We start from the raw sequence: 17,395 nt of genomic DNA on the forward strand, positions 1-17,395 counted from the left end.
AGCTAGCCTTCTTTTCTGTGTCACATTTAAATGAACTGAAAAACAAAAACAGAAAAAATCCAAAACTAAAAAACAAATGGAGAATTTTCAGATGATAACTTCTGTGACACAAATAATGCAGAATCATTTCAGGACATTTCAGAAAGATCTTTTTTTTCAGAGAAGAGACTACTCTGTGAAAACCACACTAAATGCTTTTAGTTTTCTGAAGGATTATTAATTGAAAGAGGAACTACATGAGATTACATAGATTGATATCATTATGGTATATAGCAGATTTTACGAATTTTTTGTTTTGGTTCACTACTTTTCTTTCTACTCATTCTGTGTGACCTCAAGCAACAGGATTAAAACTGATGAGAGATACAGGGAGATAGATTTGGATACAATGTGAAGATGAACTCTGCAATAGTTAGAGAAGGGCTGCTTCAGGAATGATGATTTTATTGTGCAGGAGTTCAATATCCCATTTATAGGAGACTAAAGGATGACTCTATTCTCAATAGACAACGTGGTATGTCCTCTTAAACCGGAGTCAATGATATTCCTTAAGTCTTTTGCTCTTTGTGCCAAGGGATACTCTATTTTCTATATGCCTATAATCTCTGAAAGGACTCAGTCATTCCAATTTCCCTAGTTGAGAGCAATATAACCCAGGAGATTTGTCCCATAGTGTGAGCAAGCCATGGAAGCATTAAAAAAAATCTTGTTGCATGGAAATCACGACAATGACCATATAATTATCATAACCAACATTTATTGAATGCATATAATCAGCATATACTTGTTAAGGGCTTTGCTGCCCAATCTCATTTAATCTTCACAACAACCATATGTAATGGGTTCGGTTTTATCACAAGTTATAGATGAAAAAAATTTAAGGCTCAGAGAAGATGAGGATGATATAAATTTTGGCACAGGAAAAATGAAGAAAATGATAAGATGTCTCGTTGTAGGGTGTATACAGGGTATAATTATTTAGCAAAGCCATTATCAACTTTTGGTAGTAACATTTACATGTATTTAGGCTTATTTCAGTCTATTTTTCTTGATATTAATCTTTCAGAGATAAGGAAGTAAGACTGCCACCTAGTGGTCATCTCTGCTGTTTCCTCTAACTTTTCATTATGAAAGGAAAATGTGTTAAATCTTACAGACAACTTAGACTTATAGTAAAGTTTGGATCAGTTTTCAAATAACGAAGTATAGGAAACTCCACAATTTTGGAGCTATTCTTCCATCAGTGTAAAAATTCTTTATTCAATTAAATTTTATTATCTCATATTTTAAGGATATTTTAACAAAGGCTATTGCCTTTCTTAAGAATCATACTTTCCTCCATAATCATTTCTTGCACACTTTAATAGCATATATAAATAGAGTTCTCAACTTTTTAAATTTTAATCTGATTACTGAGAATTTATGCTAATTGTAACATAAAAATTATTTTTGTCTCTATAACATGATTGAATTATCTGCATTATAGATCAAATTATGCTCTAGACTGAGCATATTAAACTCAATTTGCAACACTGTTACTTTTCCAAAATGGTTAAGAGCTGTTATTCTCATTTAAACATATGCCTGTTCTTGAAGAGTTAGTTTTCAATAATGCTGACAATGCTGATGATACCGGTCACTTTTATCAATCACTTTATTATGTATCAGATACTTATTCTAATTGCTTTGCATGTATCAACTAATGTTATGCTCACAACAGTCCTATGAGAGAAGTATTCTTATTACTTCTCCAATCCTTCCACTCCATCTCCTGCACTTAAAGATGACAAAGACACAGACAGGTTGATACTTTCTGTGTTTCTTGTTCAATCTTGCTGCAGTCTTTCTTCTTAATCACCATGCTATACTCCTCCCAGAAGCTAAATATTACCATTTTATAAAGAGTTCTTTTGAAGCGGGACTTCCCTGGTGGCTCAAACAGTAAAGAATCTGCCTGCAACACAGAAGACTCAGGTTCAATCCCTGGGTCTGGAAAATCCCCTGGAGAAGAGAATGGCAACCCACTCCAGCATTACTGCCTGGAGAATTCCAAGGACGGAGATGCCCTGTGGGCTACAGTCCATTGAGTAGCAAAGAGTCGGACATGACTGAGCCACTAACAGCTTGACTTGCATGAAGAGTTTTGCACCTTTTGCAAATGCAAAAGAATCAGCAAGTAAGAAAGTCCTATTGCAAGTTATTTGCTGAGAAGCTAAATAGGTTTCCTTGTTAATTAAGTGATTATTTCTTGAATACCATTCTCTTGAGATGAAATAAATCATTCTAATTATTACCCAATAAAATGACACTTACTATAACTGGATCATTGGGGTTGCTTGAGAATAATGAAAGCAATGAATGATCAACCTGTGAGTGTTAAGAATCTACCATATTAAGATTCATTTTTTTCTTTTTTCCTGTTTCTTACAGTCAACAAGAAGACAGAGCAAGAGCAAAGGCTAAAAGAGAAGATGCAAAGGTAATTTTCTTACAGATTCTTATATTATACCCTGACATGATTTCTCTACAATAACACTCTAGGTATCTCATTAGCATAAAAGCTCCCCTGTTTAATTTTTATGGGACACAGAAGGACAAATATCATCTGATATTGCTTATATGTAGAATCTAAAAAAGTGGTACAAATACACCTATTTAAAAACCAGAAACAGAGTCACAGATGTAGAAAACAAATTCAAAGTTACCAAGAGGCAAAGTTGAGGGGGGTGGTAAACTGAGAGATTGGGAGTGACATATACACATTACTATATGTAAAAACTGGGATTCCCTGGTGGCTCAGACGGTAAAGCGTCTACCTGCAATGCGGGAGACCTGGGTTCGATCCTTGGGTCGGGAAGATCCCCTGGAGAAGGAAATGGTAACCCACTCCAGTACTCTTGCCTAGAAAATTCCATGGATGGAGGAGCCTGGAGGACTACAGTCCATGGGGTCGCAAACAGTCGGACATGATTCAGCAACTTTACTTTCTTTTCTTTTATAAATAAAATAGGTAACTAACAGGAACCTACTGTATAGTACAGGGAACTCGCTCTCTCTCTCTAATTTCAGTTCCGTTCAGTCACTCTGTTGTGTCCAACTCTTTGTGACTTCATAGACTGCAGCACGCCAGGCCTCCCTGTCCATAAAAAACTCCCGGAGTTTACTCAAGCTCATGTCCATTGAGTCAGTGATGCCATCCAACCATCTCATCCTTTGTCATCCCCTTCTCCTCCTGCCTTCAATCTTTCCCAGCATCAGCGTCTTTTCACATGAGTCAGTTCTTTGCATCAGGTGGCCAAAATATTGGAGTTTCAGCTTCAGCATCAGTCATTCCAATGAATATTCAGGACTGATTTCCTTTAGGATGGACTGGTTTTATATCATTGCAGTCCAAGGGACTCTCAGGAGTCTTCTCCAACACCACAGTTCAAAAGCATCAATTCTTCGGCACTCAGCCTTCTTCATAGTCCAACTCTCACATCCATACATGACTACTGGAAAAACCATAGCTTTGACTAGACAGACTTTTGTTGGGAAACTAATGTCTCTGCTTTTTAATATGCTGTCTAGGTTTGTCATAACTCTTCTTCTAAGGAGCAAGTGTCTTTTAATTGCATAGCTGCAGTCACCATCTGCAGTGCTTTTGGAGCCCCCCAAAATAAAGTCTGTCACTGTTTCCACCGTTTCCCTATGTATTTGCCATGAAGTGATGGGACCAGATGCCATGATCTTAGTTTTCTGAATGTTGAGCTTTAAGCCAATTTTTTCACTCTCCTCTTCAACTTTCATCAAGAGGCTCTTTAGTTCTTTGCTTTCTGCCATAAGGGTGGTGTCATCTGCATATCTGAGGTTATTGATATTTCTCCCAGCAATCTTAAATCCAGCTTGTGCTTCATCCAGCCCAGCATTTCGCATGATGTACTCTGCATATAATTTAAATAAGCAGGGTGACAGTATATAGCATTGATGTACTCCTTTTCCTATCTGGAACCAGTCTGTTGTTCCATGTCCAGTTCTAACTGTTGTTTCCTGACCTTCATACAGATTTCTCAAGAGGCAGGTCAGGTGGTATGGTATGCCCATCTCTTTCAGAATTTTCCACAGTTTATTGTGATCCACACAGTCAAAGGCTTTGGCATAGTCAATAAAGCAGAAGTAGATGTTTTTCTGGAATTCTCTTGCTTTTTTGATGATCCAACAGATGCTGGCAATTTGATCTCTGGTTCCTCTGCCTTTTCTAAATCAAGCTTGAACATCTGGAAGTTCACAGTTCACATACTGTTGAAGCCTGGCTTGGAGAATTTTGAGCATTACTTTACTAGCATGTGAGATGAGAACAATTGTGTGGTAGTTTGAGCATTCTTTGGCATTGCCTTCCTTTGCGATTGGAATGAAAATTGACCTTTTCTAGTCCTGTGGCCACTGCTGAGTTTTCCAAATTTGTTGGCAAACTGAGTGCAGCCCTTTCACAGCATCATCTTTCAGGATTTGAAATAGCTCAACTGGAATTCCATCACCTCCACTAGCTTTGTTCGTAGTGATGCTTCCTAAGGCCCACTTGACTTTGCATTTCAGAATGTCTGGCTCTAGGTGAGGGATCACACCATTGTGATTATCTGGGTCGTGAAGATCTTTTTTGTTTGGTTCTGTGTGTTCTTGCCACCTCTTCTTAATATCTTCTGCTTCTGTTAGGGCCATACCATTTCCGTCCTTCATCGAGCCCATCTTTGTATGAAATGTTCCCTTGGTATCTCTAATTTTCTTCAAGAGATCTCTAGTCTTTCCCATTCTATTTTTTTCCTCTGTTTCTTTGCACTGATCACTGAGGAAGGCTTTCTTATCTCTCCTTGCTATTCTTTGGAACTCTGCATTCAAATGGGTATATCTTCCCTTTTCTCCTTTGCTTTTCGCTTCTCTTCTTTTCACAGCTATTTGTAAGTCCTCCTCAGACAGCCATTTTGCCTTTTTGCATTTCTTTTTCTTGGGGATGGTCTTGATCCCTGTCTCCTGTACAGTGTCACAAACCTCCATCCATAGTTTTTCAGGCACTCTGTCTGTCAGATCTAATCCCTTTAATCTATTTGTCACTTCCACTATAAGGGATTTGATTTAGGTCATACCTGAGTGGTCCAGTGGTTTTCCCTACTTTCTTCAATTTATGTCTGAATTTGGCAACGAGGAGTTCTTGATCTGAGTCACAGTCAGCTCCTGATCTTCTTTTTGCTGACTGTATAGAGCTTTTCCATCTTTGGCTGCAAAGAATATAATCAATCTGATTTTGGTATTTTATATATATATAAATAATTTTATATTTATATAAATAATACATATTTTATATATATAAATATGTATATAATTGACTCACTTTGCTGTACACTTACATAACATTGTAAATCAACTATACTTCACCTATTCCCATTAGTTCAATTTACAAAACAAAGTGCACATATATTATCACATTTGATTTTTGTCAGGATCCAGCTATGGATGAATACTAGTATTCCCACCTTCAATTGTGATTATTAAATAAATCCTGTGACTCTTTATTTTAAATCTACATCACATGATTTTATAATTGTACCTTTTTACAAGTAGCAGAGCAAACTCTGTTGGATTATTCTCAGTTCAGTTCAGTCGCTCAGTCATGTCCAACTCTTTGCGACCCCGTGGACTGCAGCACACCAGACTTCCCTGTCCATCACTAACTCCCGGAGCTTGCTCAAACTATGTCCATTGAGTTGGTGATGCCATCCAACCATTTCATCCTCTGTCATCCCCTTCTCCTCCTGCCTTCAATCTTTCCCAGGAGCAGGGTCTTTTCCAATGAGTCAGTTCTTCGCATCAGGTGGCCAAAGTATTGGTGCTTCAGCCTCAGCATCAGTCCTTCCAATGAATATTCAGGGTTGATTTCCTATAGGATTGACTGGTTGGATCTCCTTGTTGTCCTAGGGACTATCAAGAGTCTTCTCCACCGCCACAGTTCAAATAGTCTAATAGAAAGTTTATCTTTATTCTATTTCCTAACAAGAGTTGCAAAACTATAAGCCTAATAATTTCGGGGTGGGGGGAGTCAACAGAAATTAAAAGTTTTCCTTTATACTGACTAATTTTCTCAATAACTCTTGTTACCTGGAATGATCTTTTTATTAATATTAGTAATTCAGAATTGAAAATTTGTTTTATCCAGAATGTCTGATCAGTTTCTAAAATCCTTTAAGTTTTTTTAATGATCTTAACACATTCCTCCTTCTCTCCACTCCCACTGTTTTTCTTCTGTTTCAAATATGCATCCTCCAACCCTGGACTCTATCAATCAAGTAACTCTCAGAACGATGTCAATCAGTTTCTCCAGGCATCATACTTTCCTATTTGTTCTCCCCAGATCTTTATTTCAGATATGTCTTTATTTCTTAGCTTGAGAATGTATTTTCTCTTCTTTCTCAGCCTTTTAAAGGCAAATGGAGGCTCATAATATTCTTTTGGGGGGGCACATTCATTTAAAAATGTCCAGTTTTACTGAGATGTAATTGAATTACAACATTGGGTAAGTTGAAGGTGTATAGCTTGTTGGTTTGGTACCTTCTAAGTTGGAAAATGCTTGCCACCAAAGCCTTGGTGAACAACTCCATCATGTCACATAATTACATTTGTTTTTTGTGTGGAGAACATTTAGTCTCTTAGGAACTTTTGCATATATAATACAGTATTGTTAACTATAGTCACCATGAACTAGAACTTATAACTGCAAGATTGTATCCTTTGATTACTTTCTGTCTCACACACACACATACAGTAAACACCATCTAATTCAGTTTCTGTGAATTTGGCTTTTGGGGATTCCACAGATAAGTGATCCTATACAGTACTTGTTTTTCTCTGACTTATTTTACTTAGCATAATACACTCAAGTGTTGTCCAAATTGTTGTAAATGGCAGGATTTCCTTCTTTTTCATGAAGACCTAGTCATATTCTCAGTTTTTCCAGGAAGCCTCCTCTTCTAGGCCTGTTGAATTCCTCCCCTTTGATCTTTCCTAGCTTTTATAGACTGTGATGTGTAACACATCATAAACATATATATTTTATATTGGTCTCCACCAATTTTATCAGCCTTCCTCTGCACCTCTATTGTAAGCACCCTCAAGAGGATGCTGACATTAAACATTTTCAGATCCACTATACAGTCAGTACAATTCTGAGTCCACGATAGAAGACTTAAATGCTTACTGATTTACTGGACACGTAATCACTTTTTTTTTCTTAACTCTGCATTACTTCTTTTTCATAACAGACAGAAGTGTAGAGAGGGTAGAAAACCACTCTGAGAGTGTATTTTCTTCATTTTCTAGGAACTCTGCCGTGAGTTTCGGAACCAGGTGAGGAACGGGATGCTCATATGCACCAGGGAAAACGACCCTGTCCGTGGCCCGGATGGCAAAATGCATGGAAACAAGTGTGCCATGTGTGCAAGCCTGTTGTGAGTGTCTAAGCTCTTCTCACCCCTTCATTCTCTTTATAATTTATCAGCCCTGTGTCTCAGTTTCTTCATAAATGTATAGAATACAGACCATGACTTGAATGCTAGACAGTTTTAAGAGCACATGGAAAAGACATTAAGTAACACTGAATCACACAATGACAATGTTATTCTCTATTCAGTTATCTTTCTATCTTCTAGCTAAGGCATGGGAAGAGTCTTAATTTAGTGCAAATATGTTTTTAACACCTGACAATCATCATTTGTAACAAAAAGAGACCAGACGTTTGATGATCTGGGTAAGGTTAACTGTTTGGTCCCCCACCCCTGACATTTTATGATTCTGTGAGTATACTCAGATACTGGTTAAGGGAAAACCAATTGAACAGAAGTCTCTGGGATCAGTGTGTAAACACTTCTAAAATAGCCTAAACAAGAAATGGAATAGAATGGATTGCATTTATCTTTTCAGGGGCATTACCATATGCAGGTGAAACAAATACTTTGATAAGTGGCTTACTGTAAGAGAGTGAAATCTGTAAGAAGCAGGCCCCTTGATGGATTACTAAAGTCGTCTTCTTTAGCCATGTCCAGGTCCTCTGGGCCACTGTTCTGCTGAGTGGGCCAGAACTCCATTCTGTAGGACAATACAGAGATGGATTATTACCACCTCTGCTTCACCTCATCTTTAGATTCTCAATCCTCTAGTGAGCCTCACACTAAAATGCTGAAAAATATTTAAATAATATTTGTTTAAAGAGTACAGAGTTATTCCCCCTTAACTTTCACATGTCTTGGTCTAGTCTAAGTATATTCACATAGTTCCTTAGAGGAGAGATTAACAGGGGCAGTCAATAAGAAGTGCCTGAGATTCAAGAAATCAGGGTTCTCCTCTTATCTGCTTGATTTGCTAGTGCTGTATTAGATGACTATATTAGATGCAATAAATGCTAAGGATTTTTCCAGCTCTGATACACGTCAGTAGAAAATAACAAGAATGTCAGAATTTTAGGCTTATGATTGACCTCAAAATGTTAGTTGTTGAATCTTCTTGGACTTGAATCATGATTATACTCTAAAACTTGAATTTCAATTTGAATATTAATTCTGTGAAAATAATATTAAAATTTTTAATTCTATATTAAAACATGATTCATTGCCACTGTGAGCCCCTCATCTGCTATGGTATCACTCCTTGCTCTCATCATTAATATGGTAATTATTTAGATATAAAAAGCAATTTAAAAAAATTTTAATTAAAAATTTAAAAAAAAATCAAGGCAAGTGTGACTTGTTCTCCAAATCATTGATTGAAGTCACTGACTCACCGAAAAAAATACTAGCCAAGGTTCACATACTGATGAAAAAGCTTACTAGGTTTATTTTTTTTAAGGATGATTGTAAACTACTGAATGTATCTGCATTATTGGGCAAAGTATTAGTACATCTTGATTGGATAAATTTGTACTGAAGACTGAATCTGACGTTTGGTCTGGAAGATTCTTACTCCTTTATAAAAGATATTACTGAAGAGAATGAGAAATTGCATTTAGCTTGTATCTTCTGTATTTTATTGCAGTAAACTTGAAGAAGAAGAGAAGAAAAATAATGGCAAGGAAGAAAAGGAGAAAGCTGGGTCTGCGAGAGTTAAGAGAGAAGCGGCACAGGTAACTGTTTCACATCATCAGAGCCACATAAATATTCCATTCTCTCTGGGCAAGGCTCCTGCTCCCACTGCCCTCAGTAACTCTGCAAACTGAGGAGCTATATTTGGACCCTCATACTTAAGAAGATCCCTTCTTCTTTCCTCAGCTTATCTATCTCATATCTGATCTAGTGCTTGTGCATTTAAGAAGATAACCACCCTTTCCTCCACTGACCATGTGAATTATAGTAATCCCAGAAAGATGTGTCTGAATGCAAACCAACAGAGGTAGAGTTTAGACTTTTCTCCACATTGTTTTGTATTAGAATGTTTAGTTTAAAACAAAATTCCAGTTAATTCTCTGTAAGATCTTGAGAAAATTACTTAAAAGCATCTTTAAGCCTCAAGTTTACATTCTGTAACATCTCACATGATGATGACAACAATGATGATGGTCATGGCTATTAATTATGTAGTGGCTACTGTATGACATGTTGTATAACAATTTTATAACTGATCTTTGTAGTAACCATTCAAGGTATATATTATTATCTGTATTTTTTTTTAAAGGAACTGGAAGCTTAGATAATAAGTTAGGAAATATATATTTAATGACTGTATATGTGTGTGTATATATGTGCACACACACACACACACAGTAACTTGGGAGCTAACAATTGAACCCCATGTTCTGGCTCTGAAACCTATGATGCTCTTTAGATGTTGCCCCCTACCTCCATGTGTGATATTTCTGAAGGCTGTGCTTCTGGTCTTCATCACTCCTTTCCTTTATTTTTATCTAACTTGGAAGATCTCATTTCCGACGGTTTCTTCTGCTCTCATCTTTGGCTCCTACTTTGAAGAACGACTAATTATTTACAAATATAAGGCAGGTTATTTATGCCACCCAGTGGCTTCTCACCTCACTCAGAGTAGGAACCAAGGTCCTTCTAGTGACTGACAATGCTATATGGAATCTGACCTCTGTCACCTCTCAGACCGTTTCCTGCTCTTCTATCCAGTGCCATACTGGTCACCTGGTTGCTTCATGGACATGCCAAGCATTGATTCCTGGCTTCCCAGACTGTGAACTCAAGAACACTGTGGTTAGAGTCCTGGGCTCTGGACTGAGACTGTCAGGGTTCAATACTGGCTCCATCTCCCTACCAGTAAGGTCAGACAGTTAACACTTAGGCATTTTCATCTCATTTATAAAATAATAATATAGTTATCATTATGTATATTATGTTTATGGAGTCCCCAGAAACCTACCCAAGGATAACAGCATAGCTTTACACACATCTTAGGTCCTTAGTGTTGTACATACAATGAACTCTACCTTCTGTGTGGCTTGCTTCCTACTCAATCATGAGTGTTCATTCCCACCAGCTGTCAAAATTCTGACCATTTCTCATGACTCAGATTAAGTATTTTCTATTCCTTAAAGATTTTCCCCATTTATCCCATAGATGTAATAGCTCTATTATCTATTATTTCTCAATTATACCATTTTAAAATTGTAACATATATATGCATCTATGTATTTTATCCAAAAAAACTGAAACCTGCATTCTAGCTTTTTGTTTATGGTTTCTCTGACAAATTACCACAAACTTGGTAGCTTAAAACAAGATAAATGTATAATCTTATGATTATTTAGGTTATAATCTGGCATGGATCGCAAGGGGCTAAGTAATAGGGCTGGTTTCCTTCCTGGAATCTCTGTGAAAGGTCCTATTCTTTGCTTTTTCCAGCTTCTAGAGGCCGTTGATGTTCCTTGATTCCTGGACTCTTTCCATCATCTTCAAAGCTGACAACACTGCATCTCTCATTGTTCTACCTCTTATTTATTTCAAAGACAGGGTACAAGAGCCCTATCGTTCACATTAGCTTAATTTACAAAACAAAGTGCACATATATTATCATGTTTTATGTCTGTCATCATCCAGCCATGGAGGAATACCAGTATTTCCACCTTCAATTATGATTTTCAGTAATCCTTTGACTATTTTATATCGACTTCACAATATTTTATAATTTTACAATTTACAAGTAGCAGAGCAAACTCGGTGTCTACTCTCACATAGTCTTATACAAGGTTTACGTTTATTCTATTTCCTAACAACAGCTGCCAAAGTATAACTCTTAATAATTGTTTTTCTTTGGGGGGGGGTTTCTTTGGGGGGGGTAGTTGACACAGCCTAAAAGTTTGCCTCTGAACTGACTCATTTTCTTAATAATTTTTTGTTACTTGGAACCATCTTTTTGTTAGTAATTCAGAACTGAAAGTGTTTTATCCATAATGTCTGAAGAGTTTCTAAATCCTTATAGGGTTTTTGAATGGTCTTAACACAATCTTCCTTCTCTCCATTGCCATTGTTATTCTTCTGTTTCAAATATGTATCTCCCACCCCTGTACTTTAGCAAGAAACTCCCAGAAAGTTGTCAGTTTCTCTAGGTATCCTACCTATATTTTTCTCTCCCCATATCTTTATTTCAGATATATATTTCTTAGCTTAGGAATGTCTTTTCTCTTCTTTCTCAGCCTTTTAAAGACAAAAGAAGGTTCATAATATTTGTTTTTTGGGCACATTATTTTAATTTAAAAATGCCCAGCTTTATTGAGATATAATTGGATTATAACATTGACTAAATTGAAGGTGTATATGCTGGACACTTATAAATTGAAAAATGTCACATAATTGCAACTGTTTTCTGTATGGAGAATATGGAATCTCTTAGGAACTTTTAAGTATATAATACAATATTCTTAACTATAATCACCATGAACTAGAATGTATTCATCTTGTATCTGCAAGTTTATACTTCTGACTACTTTCGCTCACACACACACACAAACACACATGTAAGCACCATCTGCTTTCTATTTCTGTGAATTTTTGCTTTTGGGGATTCTACCGATAAGTGATACCATGTAGTATTTGTCTTTCTCTGACTTATTTTACTTAGCATAATACACTCAAGTTTTTTTCTTGACTCTATGATATGACATTTATTGATCTAGTATATGATATGTTTATTGATACAGTAATAAGTTGACAATTAAGGAGACTAAAGTAGAGAGAGGTCAAGGCCAACAGTTGGACAATACACTGTCATATAGTCTTACTGCTGTACACTATAATGCCTATTAAATTTTGTATTATTTCAGCTTCATAACTCATTTTTTTAAAAATTGTATTTGTTTTTAAATTTAGGGGGCTGTGCTGGGTCTTCACTGCTGCTCAGACTTTTCTCTAGTTATGGTGCACGGGCTTCTCCTTGTGGTGGCTTCTCCTGTTGCAGAGCATAGGCTTTAGGGCACATAGGCTGCAGCAGTTGCAGCATATGAGCTCAGTAGTTACGGTTCCCAAGCTCTAGGGCATAGGCTCCATAGTTGTGACATACGGGCTTAGTTGCTCCGTGGCATGTGGGAGCTTCCCAGACAAGGGATCAAACCCGTGTCTCCTGCATTGGTGGGAGATTTTTTTTTTAATTAATTAATTTTAATTGGAGGCTAATTACTTTACAATATTATAGTGGTTTTTGCCATACATTGACGTGAATCCACCATGGGTGTACATGTGTCCTGCATCCTGAACCCCCCTCCCACCCCCCTCCCCATCCCATCCCTCTGGTTGTCCCAGGGCACCAGCTTTGAGTGCCCTCTTTCATGCATCAAACTTGGACTGGTCATCTGTTTCACATATGGTAATATACATGTTTCAATGCTATTCTCTCAAATCATCCCACCCTCGCCTTCTCCCACAGAGTCCAAAGTCTGTTCTTTATATCTATGTCTCTTTTACTGTCTCATGTATAGGGTCATTGTTACCATCTTTCTAAATCCCATATATATATGCGTTAACATACTATATTGGTGTTTTTCTTTCTGACTTCACTCTGTATAATAGGCTCCAGTTTCATCCACCTCAGTAGAACTGATTCAAATGTGTTCTTTTTAATAATTGAGTAATATTCCACGGTGTATATGTACCATAACTTTCTTATCCATTTGTCTGCCAATGGACATCTAGGTTGCTTCCATGTCCTAGCTATTGTAAACAGTGCTGCAATGAACACTGGGGTACAAGTGTCTCTTTAAATTCTAGTTTCCTTGGTGTGTATGTCTAGCAGTGGGATTGCTGGGGCTTATGGCAGTTCTATTTCCAGTTTTTTAAGGAATCGCCACACTGTTCTCCATGGTGGCTGTACTAGTTTGCAATCCCACTAAGAGTGTAAGAGGGTTCCCTTTTCTCCGCACCCTTTGCAGGTGCGGAGAGTTTATTGTTTGTAGACTTTTTGATAGCAGCCATTCTGACCAGCGTGAGATGGTACCTCATTGTGGTTTTGATTTACATTTCTCTGACAATGAGTGATGTTGAACATCTTTTCATGTGTTGGTTAGCCATCTGCATGTCTTCTTTGGAGAAATGTCTGTTTAGTTCTTTGGCCCATTTTTTGATTGTGTCGTTTATTTTTCTGGTATTGAGCTGCATGAGCTGCTTGTATACTTTTTGAGATTAATTCTTTGTCAGTTGCTTCATTTGCTATTATTTTCTCCCATTCTGAATGCTGTGTTTTCACCTTATTTATAGTTTCCTTCATTGTGCAAAAGCTTTTAAGTTTATTTAGGTCCCATTTGTTTATTTTTGCTTTTATTTCCATTACTCTGGGAGGTGGGTCATAGAAGATCTTGCTGTGATTTATGTGAGAGAGAATACACTCATTTTATCCAAATTGTAAATGGCAGGATTTCCTTTTTTCTCATGAAGGCCCAGTAATATTCTAAGTTTTTCTAGGAATCCTCCCCTTCTAGGCCTGTTGAGTCTCCTCCCCTTTCCTAGCTTTTACAGATTGTGATGTGTGACACATCATAAACATATATATTTTATATTGGTCTCCACCAATTTTATCAGCCTTCCTCTGCACCTCTATTGTAAGCACCCTCAAGAGGATGCTGACGTTAAACATTTTCAGATCCACTATAGAGTCAGCACAATTTTGAGTCCACGATAGAAACCTTTTAAATGCTTACTGATTTACTGCTACATGTAATCACTTTTCTTTTTTCTTCTTACTCTGCATTAGTTATTCTTCAAAACAGAAGTGTAGAGAGGGTAGAAAACCACTCTCTGAGAGCATATTTTCTTCATTTTCCAGGAACTCTGCAGTGAGTTTCGGAAGCAGGTGAGGAACGGGATGCTCATATGCACCAGGGAAAACGACCCTGTCCGTGGCCCGGATGGCAAAATGCATGGAAACAAGTGTGCCATGTGTGCAAGCCTGTTGTGAGTGTCTACACTCTTCTCTCCCTTTCAATCTCGTCATGATTTATCAGCCCTGTTTCTCAGTTTCTTCATAAATGTGTAGAATATAGACTATTACTTGGATGCTAGACAATTTTAAAAGCATATGGAAAAGACATTAAGTAACACTGAATCACAGTGACAATGTTATTCTCTATTCAGCTATCTCTCTTTCTTCTACCTAAGGCATAGGAAGAGTCTTAATTTAGTGCAAATATGTTTTTACACCTGACAATGATCATTTGTAACAAAAAGAGACTAGAAGTTTGATGATCAATCTGCGTGAGATTAACTGTTTTTAATGCTTGACAATCATCATTCACAACAAAAAGCAGAAATTGGATGATCTGGGTGGTATTATCTCTTTGGTTCTTCTCCTACCCCTGACATTTTATGATTCTTGAGTATATTCAGATACTGGTTAAGGGAAAACCAGATGAACAGAGGTCTCTGGGGTCAGTGTGTAAACACTTCTAAAATAGCCTGAACAAGAAATGGAATAGAATGGATTGTATTTATCTTTTCAGGGGCATTACCATATGCATTATTACCATATGAAATAAATATTTGTATAAGTGAGTTACTGTAAAGATTGAAACCCTTAAGACTTAGGGCCACATAATAGATGTTTACTGAAATGTCTTCTTTTTAAGCAACATCCATGTTCCTCTGGGTCACTGTTTTCCTGACTGGGGCCAGAGCTCCACTGTGTGGGACCACATAGAAGTGCGATCATTATCACCTCTGATTCTACTCCTTAGATTCTCAATCCCCTAGTAAGCCTCACACTAAAATAAATGCTGAAAAAAATACTCAAATAATATATCTATTTAAAGAGGTGCAGAGTTATTGCCCCTTAACTTTCACATGTTTCGGTCTAATATAAGTATATTCACATAGTTCCTTAGAGGAGAGATTGACAGAGGCAGCCAGTAGATTAAACAGTGCCTGAGATTCAAGAAATCAGGGCTCTCCTCTCACCTGCTTGATTTGCTAGTGCTATATTAATGACTATACTAGATGTGATATATGCTAAGGATTTTTCCAGTTCTGATAATGGTACATGTCAGCAGAAAATAGCCAGAATGCCAAAATCTTAGGCTTATGATTTCCCTCAAAATATCAGCTGTAAAATCTTCTTGGACTTGAATCATTATACTCTAAAACTTAATATTCAATTTTGAATTCATTTCCATTAAAATAATATTTAAATTTTTAATTTTATAGCGAGACATGGTTTATTTTGATTATGGGTCCATCATCAGATTGTATCACTCCTTAGTCTCATCATTATAATTATTTAGACAATAATTTTGAAAAATCAAGGCAATTGTTGCTCTTTTTCAGATCATTGATTGAAGTCACTGACTGATAGAAAAAGTCCACCCAAGGGTCACATACTAATAAAAAAAAAATACTAGTTTTGTATTTTTTAAGGGCAATTGTTAACTACTGAAGAAGTTATCTGCATTATTGGGCAGAGTATTAGCACCTCTTGATTGGATAAATTTGTACTGAAGACTGAATCTGATTTTTGGTCTGGAAAACTCATTCCTTCTTAAAATATATTACCAAAGAGAATAGAAAATGGAATTTAGTTTGTATCTTCTTTTTTTTTTTTAATTGCAGCAGACTTGAAGAAGAGAAGAAAAATGTTGGCAAGGAAGAAAAGGAGAAAGCCGAGACTGAGAAAGTTAAGAGAGCAGCAGCACAGGTAACTGTTTCGGGTCCTCGGAGCCGCGTGAACACCCCATTTTCTCTGGGCAAGGGGGAGACTGACCCCATGTACTAGTTTTTTTATGCTTTCTCTGACAAATTACCAGAAACTTACTGGCTTAAAACATTACAAACTTATGATTTTATGATTAAGTTGACATGGAGCCAAGGGGCTAAATCACAGGGTTGGCAGGGCTGTGTTCCTTTCTGGAATCTCTACAGGAGGACCCGTCTCTCTGCTTTTTCTAGCTTCCAGAGGCCTTTCATGTGCTTTGGGTCTGGACTCTTTCCATCATCCTTCAACACTGCATCTCTAGTTGTTCTTCTGTAGCCACAGCTCCCTCTCACTGTGCAGTCTTACTCATCCAGTTTTAAGGTTTGACCCTTGTGATTTCATTGGGTACACTAAGATAATCCATGGTAATATCCCCATCTCTAGGTCCTTAACTTATTCACACCTGCAAAGTCCCCTTTGTTCTGTAACATATTCACAGGTCCTGGATATCAAGACTTGGACAGATTTCCAGTCAGGAGCTATTATTCTGCCAACCACAAACTGCTTTATGAAAGGGACAGTAAATTACTGTTTTTAATCTCTCTCGGTGCCTAGCCCAGAATAATATTTGAATTAAAGTTGAAGGTTTTCTAATGAGATAAGTGACAGCAATCATACATTCCAAATGATGTGCAAACTCAGCATCTGAAAAGTGTCTTGGCTAGTATTGACCTTCTGCGTCACCATCTTGACGTGCCCATTATGTTTGGGGCATTATATCCTAGTTTTCAAAGGGGAAACGTGGAGGAAGCGTTCAGTATTTCATTACCTGATGCTTAACTCCTTCCTCATTTGGCAGGAGCTGTGCAGTGAATATCGTAACTACATGAGGAATGGACAACTTCCATGCACCAGAGAGAACGACCCCATTGAGGGCCCCGACGGGAAAATCCACGGCAACACTTGCTCCATGTGTGAGGCCCTCTTGTGAGTAGAGCTATGGTCACTGCTCTTCCTAAGTGCCCGAGAGGATAGGCCTGCGGTGGGCGAGAGAGAGCATGTTGGTTTCCTCTACGAGGTAGACAGTAAAGGCAACCTTTTCACTGAATTTGGGGATTTACTATTACAAAGCTGTCTACTTAGTGCATTTCTTTGTAGTGTTCTCAGTGTTCTGAAAGGTACTTGAATGGCTATTAATGGGGGGGGCGGATCATGTACTAGGGAAATTCCCCCAGAGTCAATGGCATACAAGGAT

At 37.4% G+C, this 17,395-nt stretch overlaps 2 protein-coding genes across 6 annotated transcripts in view; one reads left to right on the forward strand and one right to left on the reverse strand.

The window, feature by feature from the left end:
* Nucleotides 1–17,395, forward strand: part of SPINK5 (serine peptidase inhibitor Kazal type 5) — a 345,077-nt gene that overhangs the window by 297,409 nt on the left and 30,273 nt on the right. For both annotated transcript variants that reach the window (XR_014055486.1, XM_081495652.1), the window contains 6 exons: nucleotides 2,431–2,479; nucleotides 7,348–7,475; nucleotides 9,055–9,142; nucleotides 14,284–14,411; nucleotides 16,059–16,143; nucleotides 17,000–17,127. Coding sequence is in view for 1 of the 2 variants with exons in the window: in XM_081495652.1 (XP_081351778.1) it covers nucleotides 2,431–2,479; nucleotides 7,348–7,475; nucleotides 9,055–9,142; nucleotides 14,284–14,411; nucleotides 16,059–16,143; nucleotides 17,000–17,127 (606 nt within the window). In the remaining variant the exon portion in view is untranslated. The remainder of the gene's footprint in view (nucleotides 1–2,430; nucleotides 2,480–7,347; nucleotides 7,476–9,054; nucleotides 9,143–14,283; nucleotides 14,412–16,058; nucleotides 16,144–16,999; nucleotides 17,128–17,395) is intronic.
* The window catches only part of LOC145508636 (uncharacterized), a 331,084-nt gene that overhangs the window by 80,063 nt on the left and 233,626 nt on the right, over nucleotides 1–17,395 (reverse strand). Inside the window, exons 9-11 of one of the 4 annotated variants that reach the window (XR_014055489.1) lie at nucleotides 9,855–9,972; nucleotides 7,996–8,112; nucleotides 2,403–5,252 (exon numbers count right to left, since the gene is read on the reverse strand). The exons of 1 other annotated variant lie outside the window; for it this stretch is intronic. Coding sequence is in view for 1 of the 3 variants with exons in the window: in XM_081495653.1 (XP_081351779.1) it covers nucleotides 5,152–5,252; nucleotides 7,996–8,112 (218 nt within the window). In the remaining 2 variants the exon portion in view is untranslated. Of the gene's footprint in view, nucleotides 1–743; nucleotides 5,253–7,995; nucleotides 8,113–9,854; nucleotides 9,973–16,034; nucleotides 17,178–17,395 lie in introns of those variants that run through there. 2 more of the 4 variants (XM_081495653.1, XR_014055490.1) reach the window with 2 other exon arrangements.

This window comes from Giraffa tippelskirchi, chromosome 6 (assembly GCF_054371585.1).
Source record: "Giraffa tippelskirchi isolate mGirTip1 chromosome 6, T2T-mGirTip1v1.2.pri, whole genome shotgun sequence".
Taxonomy (NCBI): Eukaryota; Metazoa; Chordata; class Mammalia; order Artiodactyla; family Giraffidae; genus Giraffa; species Giraffa tippelskirchi.